The sequence below is a fragment of the Lonchura striata genome, chromosome 3, assembly GCF_050655825.1.
Source record: "Lonchura striata isolate lonStrDom1 chromosome 3, ASM5065582v1, whole genome shotgun sequence".
In the NCBI taxonomy this organism is placed as follows: domain Eukaryota; kingdom Metazoa; phylum Chordata; class Aves; order Passeriformes; family Estrildidae; genus Lonchura; species Lonchura striata.
Window position 1 is genome coordinate 95169753 of NC_140705.1, and position 15236 is coordinate 95184988.

Consider the following 15236-nt stretch of genomic DNA (forward strand, 5'->3'; position numbering starts at 1 on the left):
TCCAGCCACTGTCACTTTATTTGTCTTCATGCCTTGTGGTTCACTACACTTGTTTACAATACAAATACACTATTCAATACAAAATACTCAATGACCATATATTAGGATTTTTCTTCATAGTATCCCTGAAGTGCACAGGCCCTTCCTTTATAAACAATGTTGCATAAACGGCTGTACATGAGACAGACACTCCTATAATGAAGCTCGGTACTAAAAGAAGCCAGGAGCGGATGCTTGGGATGTTTCCTGTGATGGGTTTAACTCTGGGACAGACGGACAGCGATGGCTGTGCTGCTGTGGAAGGCTGTTTTATGCTATTCCCATGTCAAGGTTCTCATCCCCCAGAAGCCAGGAGCAGACATGCAGAGTGGCACCTGCCATTCCTGTGTCAGCCCTGGTGTGCCGTGCTGTGGCCGCTCCCTGTGCAGGGAAGCTGGAGCGGCCGCGTCCGACGCCGCTGTCCAAGACCGACCCGGCCAAAGGAACGCAGCCCCGGGGCTGCCCACCGCTGGTCCCTGCACCTCCTGTCACCTGCCCCTCTCCCACCCCGCTCCCTTACTGCGCCTCGGGGAGCAGAACCACCCTCACTCCTGCCCTGCTTCATTCCCAGGCACGTGGTGGAGAAACAAAGTTCAGCGGCACAAAGGGAAGATGATGGCACAACTGGAAAGGTAGAGAGACAGGCATCCCAACCTAATTTACCTCCAGCAGCTCACGGAACCAGAAACCTGCTTATCTTCTATAGGAAACCAGGTAACATCTACATGGAAATAAGCCATTTTCAGAGCATAAGCACAGGGTTTTTCCCCAGTCATGCTTTACATCCTGTAGGTCATACTTCTTCCTGCTTTTCCACTGCAGAATGAGGAAAACACAAATCAGAACATCATTATTACCAACACAAAAGGTTAATGGTCTTAAAACAAGTTCCTTAAAAACAGACACTGTGTCAATAAACTATAATTTTAAAAAAAGTCATCAACAAAAAGGGTAAGAGGGTTAAAAATAATCTGAATTTGTTTTTCTCCTAGCATGGAGGGGTTTGATTGAGGAATTTGGGATTTACAGAATGCTTTGGTCTGGTGAGCCCATGGTGACTTAAATCCCTTCTGGTCACTGCAGCTCTGAGTACTGAACAGGTGAATCATCCTAGACACAGAAATTAAAATTTCTGGTTCATTCTCATGGCAACTGCAGCCTGGATACAAATAACAGAGCACCCTTTGGTCCAAGCAATTAATGGTAACATTTTTTTTTTTTTTTTAAGAAAGAGGACAGGCAAATGCTCCAGCTCTTGTTTCTAAGTGAGAAGATTTGATTAGCACCAATATTTACAGGACGGTTTTTGAAGTACTGTGCTTGGACAGCACACAGGGATACTAAACTAAATGCTTGCTGTGGAAGAGCTCAGAAATTGTATGGTTTTAACATTAAAAGTAAGCCCAAACTGGATTTCTGAATTCCAGGAGTTAAGAGAGAGGGATTAAAAAACCCACAAACAACAGTAATACAAACAAACCTCAAAACTCCAACCAACCAAGAAAATCCAGACCATTAAAAAACCCATAACAAAGAATTTTGCACTGGACACATTAGAGGGAAGCTCACTTAAAAGCAGCTGCCAGTGCTGAACAATATTTGTCTCAATGCACTGAACTCAGCAGAGTGGAGAATTTCAGTAGTAATTCACCATTTCCCCTGATCAGAATTATCTCTTGACATATCCCATAGGTAAGAAGTAGGATCATGTTTAGCTCCTTCATTTTCTTACAACTCCCATTCTGTAAGACATTCTATGATAAAATAACTGCATAGCACAAGCTCAGAGCATCTCACTATGGCTGGGAGAGCCTGCCTTTCACAACTACAGACTTAAAATCATCTCTTGCTGCTTGTGCTTTTGTAGTTTCTTTTGAAATTCCACCTTTAACATCACAACCTGGCAGCTTATCTGCATTTGTGCAGCATCGAAGCTGCTGCCCCAGATCCAAGAATTAGTAATTTCAGCTAGTCAAAGATCATTAACTTAGCAACTTTTTGTTCTTGTGCCTTCTTTTGGAAATACTCATCAGTAAACAGGTCAGGTTCTGCCCCCAGTAACTTCGTAAGGCAGCAAAAACTCAGAGTGTGCTCCTTTGCAAAGAAAGGCTAAATAAAACAATGAGGAGCTTCAGCTCTTCTGAAAATGAGAAAGCTGGAATACTTAAATGAAAATTGCTATTATATGTGAATAATGCAATAGTGTAATAAATTGTTCAGATAGTGCTTGCCTCCAGAATTAATCAGCTTTCCTGAGACTTGAGAAACTACCCCACTGAGTTTACTGAGCTAGAGAGAGAGAGACTGGTGTGACACTAACACAATCCTAAGCTAGACAGAATCCCTCCCCAGTGGCTATTTCACAGCAAGAGCTGTGAGCCTAATAACCTTGGAGATGACAAATACCCACTTAGCTCAGCCTAAAGAAGTCTGTAAGCGTAACCCTTGTTATCCCCCCTAACCCATGCAGCAGCAGTGGGATGGATCTCTAGCAGATGAACATGAAATTCAGAGCAGCCCCTGACCCAACACACGAGCACAGCCTGTTAACCAGTCAGCACATCTGCTTTTGGCTTTGATCTAAAAAAAGCAGTTAATTCTGTGCATCAGAGGCATCAGAAAGGCAGATTAGGAGAGCACACTAATGCTCCTCCTGCAATGTGTTTTGTACAAGGGGGGTGGCCCAAGCCAAGTCCTCCAATTTCAATCTGCCCATCCCAAAGTTTAGGATGTATAGGGATTCTGGTTTGCTCCCTTATGGAGACAGGAAGCTTACCTCAATGTTTGGATCCAGGCCAGATTCAGGGTGACTTCACTGAAATGAAGAGTCTCGGACTGAAGAACACCTTCCCACTCCTTTGCTGATGCTCCAATACTCCCATTTCTATGGAAATAAGCACCCCTTTTTTGGATAGCGATCATGCTAAAACAGCTCCTCCCAACCCTAAGCTGAAGTTACTAAAGCACATCTTTACACATGAATTATTTCCTACATCTATGTTTTGACAATACACTTAACTGGAATATTTTTCATGCACGGGGTGTACAAAGTGAGTCAATGGAGTGTTTGTCCTTAAACCACTATCATACACGTATTTTGTCTAAGGAAAAAGGGTTCTAAACCCTTCAGTACAGACAATATCTGGCTTCCAGACAGTGGCACGATGTAGTCTTCTGCCTTTATGGTGTTGTTCATACAGCGTATGTCAAAGGCTATTTCAAACCTTCGAGGTATGCAGGGCACGGTGAAAGTCTCTCTCATGACCAAGGTCCTCCAAAGCTTCACATTGATTCCACTTGATCTTCCACATTCCTGATGAAGGGCATCCCTACTTTTGTAGGACAGAATGAATTTGAAAGGGCTTTACTTGGTTCTGGTGCTTAAGCATAGGTAAACAAAAACAAACCAAAGAAAACCCCAGCCAAACAATGCCCACCCCCTGAATGCCTCCTAGCATCTACACCCCCCCTCTCCTCTCCCCTTTGAGTGATGCAGCGTGACCAGGGTTTTTCCATTGCGCTGCCAGCACCCCCACAACACTGTGCATTCAAGGACTTTCGAAGACTGGATTGCAGCTGGAACAAGACTTGAGAACGTGCCATCGTGTCACCATTCCGCACTGTCGTATTTTTGTTTTTTGGTTTGGATAGAGGACACTCTTCCCAAACCCACTAGAAGCTCTGCCAGCAGCAGGAGACCTCCAGGTCTTCCACAGCAACGACAAGTTTGGCACGGAAAAGCCCAGACATGGAACACTCATGGCAGTGAGCCGCAGCTTGACACAGAAGCAGAGGACGCACAACTGGGAAAAGCTCACAGGAAGGGCATGACGACAACCATGCGGATGAGTTGATGCAACAGCAGCTGGGCCTTGCAGTTAGCAACAGTTCCCTGCATCCTCCCTCCCCCTCGTTCCTTTGACTCTGCTGGGGCTCCGGTGGGTTGAAGCCTCTCGGGTTAGTAGAAATTACAGCGTCAAGGGTGGCACTTTTGGAGCAAGTTTGCACAAAATAGGAGGTGATGCTGTCCGATGCCTTGCTCGTGGTGTGTTGGGTGACAGGACATCTCTTCAAGGCTCAGGGGCCACGGGGAGGAAAAGTCAAGAGAGGGTCGAGGGCTCTCAGGGCCCCTGCTGGGTTATGTGGCTCTTGTTTCTAAGGACAGGGTCCTCGTAACTGCTAGCACAAGGTGGAGTGGAGTTTTCCAAGGGTAAGCCTTGCTGCTGGTATCCGTAGTTGACATTCCCACAGGGGAAGTGGCGGAGCCTAAAGAGAGGCACTTCTTTAACGCTTGCAGTTAGGGAAGATGGCTCTAAGAGCAGGGAGGAGCCTGGCAGCCTGCCAGTCACAATGTTGGGCCCCACAGTACAGTTTCCTTCCTGTCCCAAATTCTCCCTCTCAGACCTCTCCTTCTCCAGCAGAGAACTGTTTTTGCTGCCCTGCTTCTCCGCAAACCAGGAGCCATAGGTTGGATTCCAGAGGTTGGTGGGCTTGTTTCTGGAGCCCCGGCTTTTGTGAAGCTCGGAAGGGGGGTTGGACTGGGCATAGGCCATGTTGATGTGTCCCCCCGCTGTGGCTGACTGCACCTTCCCTGGCGCTGGCTGTTCCAAGGCTCCCCCTTTCCCCAGAGATTTTCCAGCAGTGACGGCTGATGGCAAGGGTGGTGGAGATGGCAGGGTTTGCTTCTCATCCTTTCTGTCTTGGTGTGTTGAGACCAAGAGAGGAGGAATTCCTTCTGGATCGTCGGGGCGCATCGCCACCTTCTCCTCCTCCTCAGCCGATGGGCCGTATTCTACTGGCAAGGCGGTGTTGATGACATCGGGATCCTGCCAAGGGGAATAACGGGAATTTCTCAAAGTCTGCAGCCATCACACATCTAGCAGCTGTCATGCTATGATCTCAACACATCCCACCACCCAGAGGCCCCATTTCATGAGGAGGGGATGTAGACAAAGTGCAGTTAGGTGCAAGATGCAACAGGATATCCTTAAAATCCAACTCTTTTAAAGAAAGTAACCCTTAAACTCACCATAGAACAGCAGAGGCACAAAACCAATGAAAAGCATTTTTTATGTCCAGCAAAATTTCCTTTGGGAATGTTTTTTGGAATCTCTATCATCTCAGAGTTTGTAACACATAATATTGAGCAAGTTGGAACCATGTAAGTATTGCCTCCACACAACAAGGGAGGAATGGGAACGCAGAGTGAAGACAATACTGGCAGAACCCTTGAAGCCAAATCCACAGGGACTGTGGTTCTGAGCTATTTAAGCAGTTTTGAAAATTAAACTGAGAGAAAATGCAGTGATCCTGGCAACCTTTACTTATTGCTGTATGCCATGGCAAGCTACAGATAGCAGAAAAATATGCCTTCCAATCCCAGGATCCAAACACATAAAAACCAGATCAAGCTTCCCAAATAGCAAGGGAAAGCAAACTGACTGAAGTGAACAACAGTGAGATCATGCAAGTAGCCTGCGCTGATGCAGGCAGGAGAACATTTTCCAAACTGCTCTATTCCTCACAAGCTAAACTGGTGGTAAAAAAATAAGTAAATCAGATTTTGGCCTGGAAAGCCAGGCACATCTTTTCCCTCTGGCCTAGCCTAAGAATCCCCACTCTTTTAAGCCTGGCCATCTCTCCACCTGCCTTCTCCAGCACTTTCAGATTCAAAAAAATTGCCAACAGCTGCTGAAACCACCTGCAAAGGGTGCTCTGAGCTGGGACAATTTCTGTTCAGTGTTGACTATGCCTTAAGGGTAAACACTGGGATGGAGAGACTGGGATGAGGCATGTGGAAGCAGTGCAGGTGCTGCCCTGTCTTTTGGAATTTATGCCTCTATAAGCAGAAGCAGAACTACAGGTGTGCTCTTTGTAAAGCTGTGTAAGCCTGTGTCAGCCTGTGTCTTTCAGCAGCAAAAGACAAGAAGGGTCAAGCCCCTGATGAGGTGAATATGCCAGCCAGGGCTCCCAGGCTGACATCAGTCTCCCTGAACTGCTGACTGCAGTAGTGCAGTGCTGCCTCCTCATCTCGTATCCCGGCTTGTCTAGACGGCTCCTCAAGAAGAACCCTCTCCACCCCTCTCATCCGAGGCAAACAAGCACTGATACCTGAGTGCAGTACTCAATCCTCTCCAGGATTATGGCAAAGTTTGGCCGGTCTTCAGGCTGGTGCTGCCAACACTGGGTCATAATGCGGTAGCTGGAAGGGCAGAACAGGAGACGTTCATGAATGGCAGATCCCATGGGATGTGACAACGACTCATGGCAGCTTGGGAATCACAGACATTCATTACTATTCTTGCTTCTAACAGGTGAGTTCTCTGCCTTCCCTGGAGTTAGGCAACTGATGCACTGGTGACCACTGGAATGTGACCACCAGTGGTGTGAAATCCACAGTCTTTCAGAGAAATTACTCATCCACCTGAAATCCCTTGGACAACACACTAAAGGTAGGCAGGGCTACAGATAAAAGAGCCCAGATTTCCCTGTCAGTGAACAGTCTAATGTATCGAAGGTTCACAGCTAACCTAAGATAGAGAAATACTGTGTCATATTTAACCAAACAAGCGGTGGCCAGGACTTCTCTAATGGGCCCTGAGTTATTCTCCAAAACAACAGAAAAATTAAATATTAGAGGAATCACTGGTACTGAAGTTTAATAAGGCAGATTAGCCATGATTATGTCAATCTTAAAAGTTGTTAACTTTTGAGTAGAGAAAAAGCAAACAGAAACTTAGTTGCATGAATATATCAAAGTTATAGTCCCATACACAGGGCCAGGGCAGTTTTTAGGTGGATCCATCCTTCCTCCATTGGTGACAAACTCCAGAACCTCCTGGTTGCTTTTGCTGGGGTAGGGCATGTATCCCAAAGAGAATATCTCCCACAGCAATACGCCAAAGGACCTGAGTACAGAAACAAAGGAAAACAAAGTGAGGGATACTGTAATGACCATCACCAGTGGGCAATGCCCTTAGGTTCAGTACCATCAGCACTGCCCTTTGCAACCTTTGATCAAGAGCTGGTGGAAATCCTGCTGCAGGATTCAGACATAAATAAGCTGCACAATTGTAACAGTGAACTTTAAAACTTGTAACAAATACCAGTAGTTGACTGCTAGGTGAGTGAAGCCTGTGATATAGGTAGGTAAATATGGTTTCTTTGCCCTTGTACTCAGCACTGCTCAGCTGGAGGTAACAAAAGTGAAAGTCAGGTCATCCTTTTCTGAGACACTGACCACTGCTGGAGAGAGAAGTTTTGGCAAACTTTTCCTCTGGAATAGCTACCCTGCATGAAATATCCTGCTAGTGAGTCCCCACTGATGCTCTGAGGCCCACAGGTCCCACCTGTCACTAAGAGGACAATGAAAACTCTCTCTAGCAAGCACAGCCCTGGCCTGGGTGCAGTGGCTTGCAAAGCCCTGGGGACAGTGGCTGGGGCAGGATTCCCTCCAAAGCATTCACCTGGTCAATGTTTCCAAACCTGGAAACCACAACCCCATTGGTTAAAACTGTAGAGAGATGTGCAGCAATGGGAAACTCCTCTGCTTGATGCTGAGACAGAGCTCAGCTATACCAGAGTGTGTACCTCACCCCTCTGCTGGGGCTTGCTCAGAAGCTGTGTCCTGGCCACCAGCCCCTTCCCCCTCCACACACTCCCTGAGCTCTTGCCTCCCGCTCTCCCAACTTTCCTCCCCACCTCTGGCCACTCAGGAGCTCCAAGTGCTGCTGTAGGCCAGGAGAAAGGTAAAATCCACAATGTAGGACACCCTTCTCCCTGACTGGCAGGATGGATCGTGCCTGCAGCCTCCCATGCTGCTTTCCTCAGTGTGGGACTAATGGAGCAGCACCTGCATCTGCTTTACCCTCCCTTCCCTGCCCGCTCAGCTGCCCTGCAGCACCCACCTCTGCACAGGTCTGACCTTTCTGCTCCTTTGTTTCCTCAAAAACTGCTGGCTCTGAAAGACCTAGCCTGTCCTTTTAGTATGTGAGAAGTGAACAAGAATGTGTGTTTTTTTACAAAACATTCATGGTTTACAAAAGGGGTTCCAACACGGACAGACAGGATAGTGGAGGAAAGGAAGCGCACCATGTGTCTGTTTTTGATGTAAATATCCCTTCCATGAAAGCCTCGGGAGGCATCCATTTGACAGGCAACATTGCACACCCACCCTTACGATAGTAGCTGGCTCTGCAAAGAACAAACAGAACAAAAGAGTCAGCCAAGAATTCAGAAAATGCTGTCAATATGGGATTTTTGTAATTACACATATTAAAATTATGAGCCGGAGGAGAGACTAATTTAGGTAGAACAATCTAAGTTCTGGAATGACTTGTTTCTTCTCATAAAAGAAGTGGAAAAGAGCAAACCATGGAAGTGCTGTTTAATCTACATTACTTCAGGCCTGATCTGGTAAAGCAGTTACCCTCATCCTCGTAGGGAATTTCTAACACAGTAACTGCTGCTGGCAGAGCTTCCTCCTGCCCTTGTCAACCACAGCAAGATCTTCTCACCTCATCTCACACATGGTCATCTTGGGCATACCCAGAAAGAATAAACCAAACCTATTCCATATATACCCAATGTAAAGCACTGTGAGTAAAATCCAAACCCCTTTGTAGGAACAAGGAGCTGTTTGAGGAGGATGCCAGGTCATTAGAGCTGTGATGGTAACACAAAAATGTTCCTGAGACAGGAGTTACAACAGCCCTTTGGAGTCACTGTCATTTAAAATAAAGCCTGCAAGCCCCAAATCCCATGCTGGCAGTTGCAGGAGGCTGCTCATGCAAGCTGGCACCACTGATCACAACACACAGCCTGAGCAGCCAAAGGGTATTCCTGGACAAACACATGCAGGCTTCAAAGGCACCTTTGAAAGCTCAGCACCAAAGCGTTCATCTTGGCAGTGGGTTCTGCTGATAGTGTGAGGGTGACAGATGCTACTTTGTCCCAGCAGAACCCCATCTGACAGTGGGGTTGTGCGGGGACTCTTTGTGGAGGGAAAACAACCCCAAGAACCTCTGATACACTTGGGTTTCTGAAGGTAGCACTCTGTTTGTAGCACCTCAGGCTGTGATACTGTCAGAGCTCAAGCTAAGCAGAGCCAAACCTGGCTTAGTAATTGCACAGGAGAATCCTCAAGCAGGAAAAAAAAGACGGGAAGGCACTGGAATAAACTGCAGATGACTGAGCACAAGGCATTCCTTCTTCTGAGTCAGGGCAAATCAATTCCTCAGCACAGCAGGATATGGAGCTGCACTTCTAGAGGTGCTCTATGGAAGATGAGACATCAAACTGCAGCCCTGACTGCTTATGGTCATTAAAGATTTTTCTGGCACTTCTTGCAAGAGCAAAAGTAGTTAACCTGTGTCCTGGCTGAATTCCAGTTTGGGTGATTACATTTTCCTGACCTTCTTCTACACCTTCCTCCTTTAGCTGCAGTAAATTGAGGAAATTTACTGATGACACCAAACCAAAGGTGCAGGGGTAGCATCAAGAAGAGAGATTAAATTCAGAATGATTTGGAATCACAAAACAAAAGGGCACATCAATGCCATTCAGCGTGGAGAACGTAAAGAAAGGAAACTGAGGACAGTCTAAAAGGGAGGAAAAACATCCTCCATGACCACTGGACTTCATTGCCCAGGAGAAAACTGTCCAGGACAGTTTAAGGCAAACACCAGGAAGGCATCAGCTGGGATTCACCAGACTGGGATCTCTCCACTCTCGCCTCACCAGGGTTACACAGAGCAGCACAAGAGGCTGCACAATCACTGCTCTTCCCTCATTTCAGTGACCTCCCACTTGCAGGTACCCTGGGCTTGGCTCTGCTACCTGTAAATATCCCGGGCCATTCCAAAGTCTCCAATCTTAGCCACTCTCCCAGGCCCTCGACAGGTAAGGAGGCAGTTCCTGGCAGCAATATCCCTAAAAGGAAAGGGAAGAAAAGAAACAGAAAGAGAAGAGCCACTTAATTATTTGACAGTTTTTCAAGTCAAAAAGGAAACAAAATATAGAACCTACTTCCCTGAGCTGCAGAGAACCTAAACAGCCAGAAAAGTCAGTGTTTATGGATAACTGCAATGCCCCCAGTTCCAATCTATTCCCACAGCAGGAACAGTTTTGTTCTTTAACATTTTCTCTTTAAATTTCACATAACATCTTCCAGTTGAAAGAGTGGGCTTCCTGTGTGATTCCCTTCACCTCGGGAGTTATTTTTATGTCTCTAAGGAGTGCAAGAGGAGGAGCTGATTTCAGAATGTACTAGTCCCAACATCAAGCTGCCAGGGGAATGATCCACTGATCTGTTCCTACTGTGCTTGTTCAAGTGTTGTCAAAAGGCTGCCAGAGTGTTGTGCTGCCAGAGAGAGATGCCAAAACACTGCCAGAACAGTGTGCAGGTGTTGCTCTGAATAGTGAAGCTGTGGGCCTGAATCTGTGTATGCAGGTAAAGCTCCAAGCTCCACCTCTGCTGGGCTGGAGTAAACCTTGAGGTCTGAATAACACAATGGCACAGCTTGTGGGCGATTCTCAGAGCTGCAAACTGCCACCTCTCTACTCATCTCTACTCAACAGGCAGATTTTAGATGCTTGCCAAACCCCCTGTTTTGCAGGAGCAATAGTCACCTGATGCTGCCCTTCTGGCTGTACTTGTCCAGGTGCTCTTCAAGAGGGAGAAGAAAAGGCTCCCAAAATGAGCAGACAGGCACTAAATAAAATTCCTGACAGGGAGAGAGCTTAAAAGACTTCTGTCACAAGATTGTGTCCATTTGCAGAGTAGCCAAATAGGCTGCACAAGTGCAGGCCCTGAGACAGGGCTCAGGATCTTTGGCAAAACGACAGACTTTTACCAGCCTGATTTATAGCAGTTGCTCTCTTATTGCTTCTATGATTCTGATTTTGTCTACCTTGTTTAGAGGTATCCAGCCACTAGAGTGCAGCAGGACACAAACATATGGAGCAGGGCATTCTGAGCCCGTGCTGGCCCCTCTGCAGGTCCTGCCCAGGTGGGCTCACCTACCTGTGAATGAAGTGGTTCTCCTCCAGGTATTGACACCCACAGGCAATGTCACGGGCCACGTGCAGCAAGTCCAGCATGGAAAGGGAGGAGGGCTGATTCTGCCAAAAGACAAGGAACACATGGGTTAAAAGCAGAAATACGGCGTGATTTGTTGCTGCTACAGCACTGGGAGCTCTCCAGCAAGTGACAAAGGGATTAGGAAAATGCACAGGAGAGAGTTCATATCCATGAACTATAAAAGGATGTGCAGACAGAGTGTTATACAGATCCCAGAGACACAATCAGAGCAGACAGAATCAGCTGGATCTGACTTTCCAGCTCCATTGGGATGCCCCTGAAAGAATTTCCCCCAGTTCTCATGGCAGATTCTTCTGAATTTTCAGCTTGATTTTTGAGATCTGCAGCATGAACTGTTCTTCACTGAGTTTCTTTGTATTATTGCCAGCTCCTCTCTAAAGTCACCTTGAACCATGGGAATGACATTTTGTATAATGGCATGAGTCACATTTGCTCTTTCACTCCTCCACATCTGTGTAGGTTTTATCTTGCCCCTTAGAGCACTGACACAGTTTTGTGTAGCCAATGGCTACGAAGACTAAGGCTGCCAACTCCTTGCTCCTGCCCCTCTGATGAAGTCCACAGCCCCTGCCAGGAGGAGCCAGATGCTTTAGTGGAAAGGGCAGGGTTCACACTCAGTCCCTGAAGCCAAACCACAGCTGCTGCCCTGAGGTGTGAATCAGTGATGCCTGAGGTGTGAATCAGTGATTCCTGTGGTGACACTCAGTGATCCCTGTGGCCAGTCCTGTGGGGAAAGGGGAAAAATGCTGCTGCCAGGGGAGTGATGAGAAACAACTGGGTGGCAGTGACCGCTCATGGCACAACAACCATTTTACAGCTAAGAGTTAATCAGCCTCAGATATTGGACCAAATCAGCTTATCACACTCCTTGGCTCTCTCTTAGGACACCAAGCAGTCAGCCCAGTCCCAAAAGGCACACCTGCCCCTGGGGCTCTCACACCAGTGCACAAATGAGCACAGCTTCTCCAGTGACAGGGACTGCTGGCTCTCCAACCCATCTGTTGTAATGGAACATGTCTCCAGATGCATGCCATGCTGTGCTGGCCTTCCACCTGATCTAAACCACTGCAAACTGGGACTGGAAAGAAGTCCAGACTCTGCAGCAGCCAGTAGTTAAGCAGTGGTCATTGGCTGGTAAAACCAACAAACAAAAATGAACCAAACAAAAAACCACAGCCAAAACCAAACAACAACAACAAAACCAAACCAAACAAACAAAAAACACACACAAAAACATGCACCAAAAACCCAAACAAAAAACCAAACAAAAAACCCCAACTTAATGTCCTCTGAAGATATTAGGAAAAAAAAAACCTGGCCTCAATAATTGACTAATTAAATAATCGAGAAAAGGTGCATCTCTGTATGAACAAAGCCTGTTTTGTTCAATGCAGGGCCATAAACCAAAATGTGATCTTGTTCCACCTGCCTATAATTATTTAGACAGTATAGTTCATTGCATAAATATACTCCACTGTTTTTTTAAAATACTGGATTACAACTCCCCTTAAAATTTCCTCTTTACAGGGTAACTATTTTCTGAAAACATAAGGCAGCTCTTTCCCTGCCATTTTGTAGGGAAGGGGGAATAATCTCTTTTACCTCTGTGAGTTAAAGTGACTCACCAGCTACACAAGATGGCTACAATAAGAAAGAATGCACATCTTCTTTCTCCCTTGCAGGGCATAACCAAGGGGAAATTAATATCTCAATCTACCCATTCCCTGCTCTTTCGAGCAAGGGTCAGAAACCTGAAGTGAAATCTGAGTAAAAAGCCCAATTCTTTGCTCTACAATTGATTTCAGACTCAGGCTATACTGAAAAGCAGTCCATAGACTGAATTTCTCATTTCTCTCTCTTTTTCCTTTTTTTTTTTTTTTTTTTTTTTGTTTTTTTTTTTTTTTTTTGTTTTTTGTTTTTTGTTTTTTTGCTTTCCTTTCCTTCCTTAGAGGAATTCCTTCCTTCCACCTTTTATTTGGCTAAATCCTTCCACCTTTTATTTGGCTAAATACAGTCCTAAAACAGATGTGACTGCCCAGCCAAGGACAATTTAGCCATGTAATTTGTTTGAAAAATGGAGGTTTGGGATTCATTTTGCAAGGGGGCAGCCTTGAGACACATCAAAGGATTTGCTGTACAGCTTTGGCTCCCCAGATAAATGGATGATGCCAGCTGCAATGCTCTACTGCTCAGGGCAGTGGGCATGCTGGAACCACTGGTGTGACACCTCCCAGGTGAGGCTGAATCTTGCTAAAGGTGAATGAAATTCTGTGTACTGTTCAGTGTAATCACTGCTCTGTGCAACAGGCTGCACAGCACAAAGGAGGGGAATCATTTATCCATATAAATGGATATATATTTCTCTCCCAGAGCTGGGCTTTGATTGCTGTGCTGTGTGTCAGAAAGATCAGCACTGAAACTCCCAGAAAGGACAATTCTGCAATGCTCACACTGAGCTAAGGCTCCGATTCCAGGAGCCTCTGAATCTACCAGATTGCCTCTCTGCAGATGAGGGGGAAGAGGTAATCCTGTAATAGCTGTGAAACTTAGAAATGGAACAGAGAAAGCCTCCAGGGCTGTCAGCCATGGACTCATGGGGAATTATGTATCTGAACCTTATGGAGTGGACCTAGTTGGCATAAATCAATATATTCCATGAGAATCACTGGTCTGGTATCAGTGATGTTGGATGGAGACATGATCATTCTTGCTTAGAGTCCAGAAAAATTGTTACACATTGGCTGACCTGAAACTTGATTTTTTTACATGAAGAACGCAGAAGAACAACATGCAACAGCCCTGGCAGCATCTCCATCTCTCATTAAATTTGATCTTGTTCTGATACCTCCTGCAGTTGCTTTAGCTTTCCATTTCATGCTCCTTGCAATGCCTTAAGTCCCCCCTTCCCTTCATTCACCTTCTCCTTCACCATTCCTCCTGCTCTCTTTCCTGCTTTTCAGTGTGGAAGTGCATGGCAACACGCTGCAGGTGTCTTGTTCCAAGCCACACAGGTTGTAGCTGGCCAGTAGTAACTGGTGGTCTCTCCAGCATGGTGCTTTCATTTTCCATAAGCCTTGGAATTAGTGCCAAGTTAATGTCTTTAACACCTCTATTAAATCTATCCAAAACTAGCAAATTAATTTGATGTTACTGGCAAGGAAGTGCAAAGAGCAACTGGGGGGTGAAGGTAGAGGCTGAACATGTAAATCTCTCTTTTGTAATTAGGCTGAAAGCAAAAGTAGGTGGGAAAGACAAGGTAATAAAATATATTAGCTGGAAAATACAAAAGCGGAAAGAAAATAAGGGGAAAGGTAGTAATTCATATGGTGCTTACTGCAGAGTAAGAAGTGCATCTCTGCCACCCAGTCAGTCAGATAGGGCTTGTGTTCAATTAATTCCTTTTGGAAGCAAAGCTCATCAAAGCCTCTTTACTCTGCACTGTCCCTTGTCTTTCCTTTCCTTTAATGGCCCTGAAAAGCTAGACATCCAGCCTGCTATGCCTACCTTCTGCCTGTCTTCCCTGTATGAGCAACAGGAGGAACAAAGCAGCTCAGGGTTCATTAAGAGCTGTGCAAAGATACATTCACTAGCACTAAGCCACAGGCCTTATGTACAGAGATTCTGTCACACCTCAAGTATATGCAGAGGGTAAATCCACTTCCAGGGCTGGATCCCATACTTCACAGAGCACAGTGCCCTGCACACCTCTCATTTCTCATCAGTCATGGTCTCCTTGCCTCGCAGTTTGTGAGCCAGCAGTCAAAAACGCACCAGAGACTGATTTCTCAGCACTCACAGGTGCCATTGGCCCCTCAGAAGCTGCCCCAGCAGCCAGATAATGAATTACCCTGTCATTCTTGCCAGGCAGACACCACATGGGATGGTTGCAGAAGCAAGCCAAGGCAAGGGGAAAGAAGGTATTAGAATGGAGCAAAACTGTGTGGCTCTGCGTCTGCACGAGTCAGGCTGCCCATGTTCACACAGCTGTTAAAGAGAGAATATAAACTGCTTTTCTGGATCAGTTCCAGCTTGCAACTATCCATCTTGCATTTGAAGCTCAGCTTTCCCAAAGTGTGGGACACATGGGAGGAAGCAG

General features: G+C 46.1%; 1 protein-coding gene across 2 annotated transcripts in view; it reads right to left on the reverse strand.

Annotated features, from left to right (window-relative positions):
* ALK (ALK receptor tyrosine kinase) overlaps positions 1 to 15236 on the reverse strand; it is a 306482-nt gene continuing 291246 nt past the window's right edge. For both annotated transcript variants that reach the window (XM_085575795.1, XM_085575794.1), the window contains exons 24-30: positions 11063 to 11160; positions 9877 to 9969; positions 8131 to 8232; positions 6813 to 6947; positions 6151 to 6241; positions 2816 to 4865; positions 1 to 855 (exon numbers count right to left, since the gene is read on the reverse strand). In XM_085575795.1, the coding sequence (XP_085431921.1) occupies positions 4161 to 4865; positions 6151 to 6241; positions 6813 to 6947; positions 8131 to 8232; positions 9877 to 9969; positions 11063 to 11160 (1224 nt within the window). In that variant the 3' untranslated portion in view covers positions 1 to 855; positions 2816 to 4160. The remainder of the gene's footprint in view (positions 856 to 2815; positions 4866 to 6150; positions 6242 to 6812; positions 6948 to 8130; positions 8233 to 9876; positions 9970 to 11062; positions 11161 to 15236) is intronic.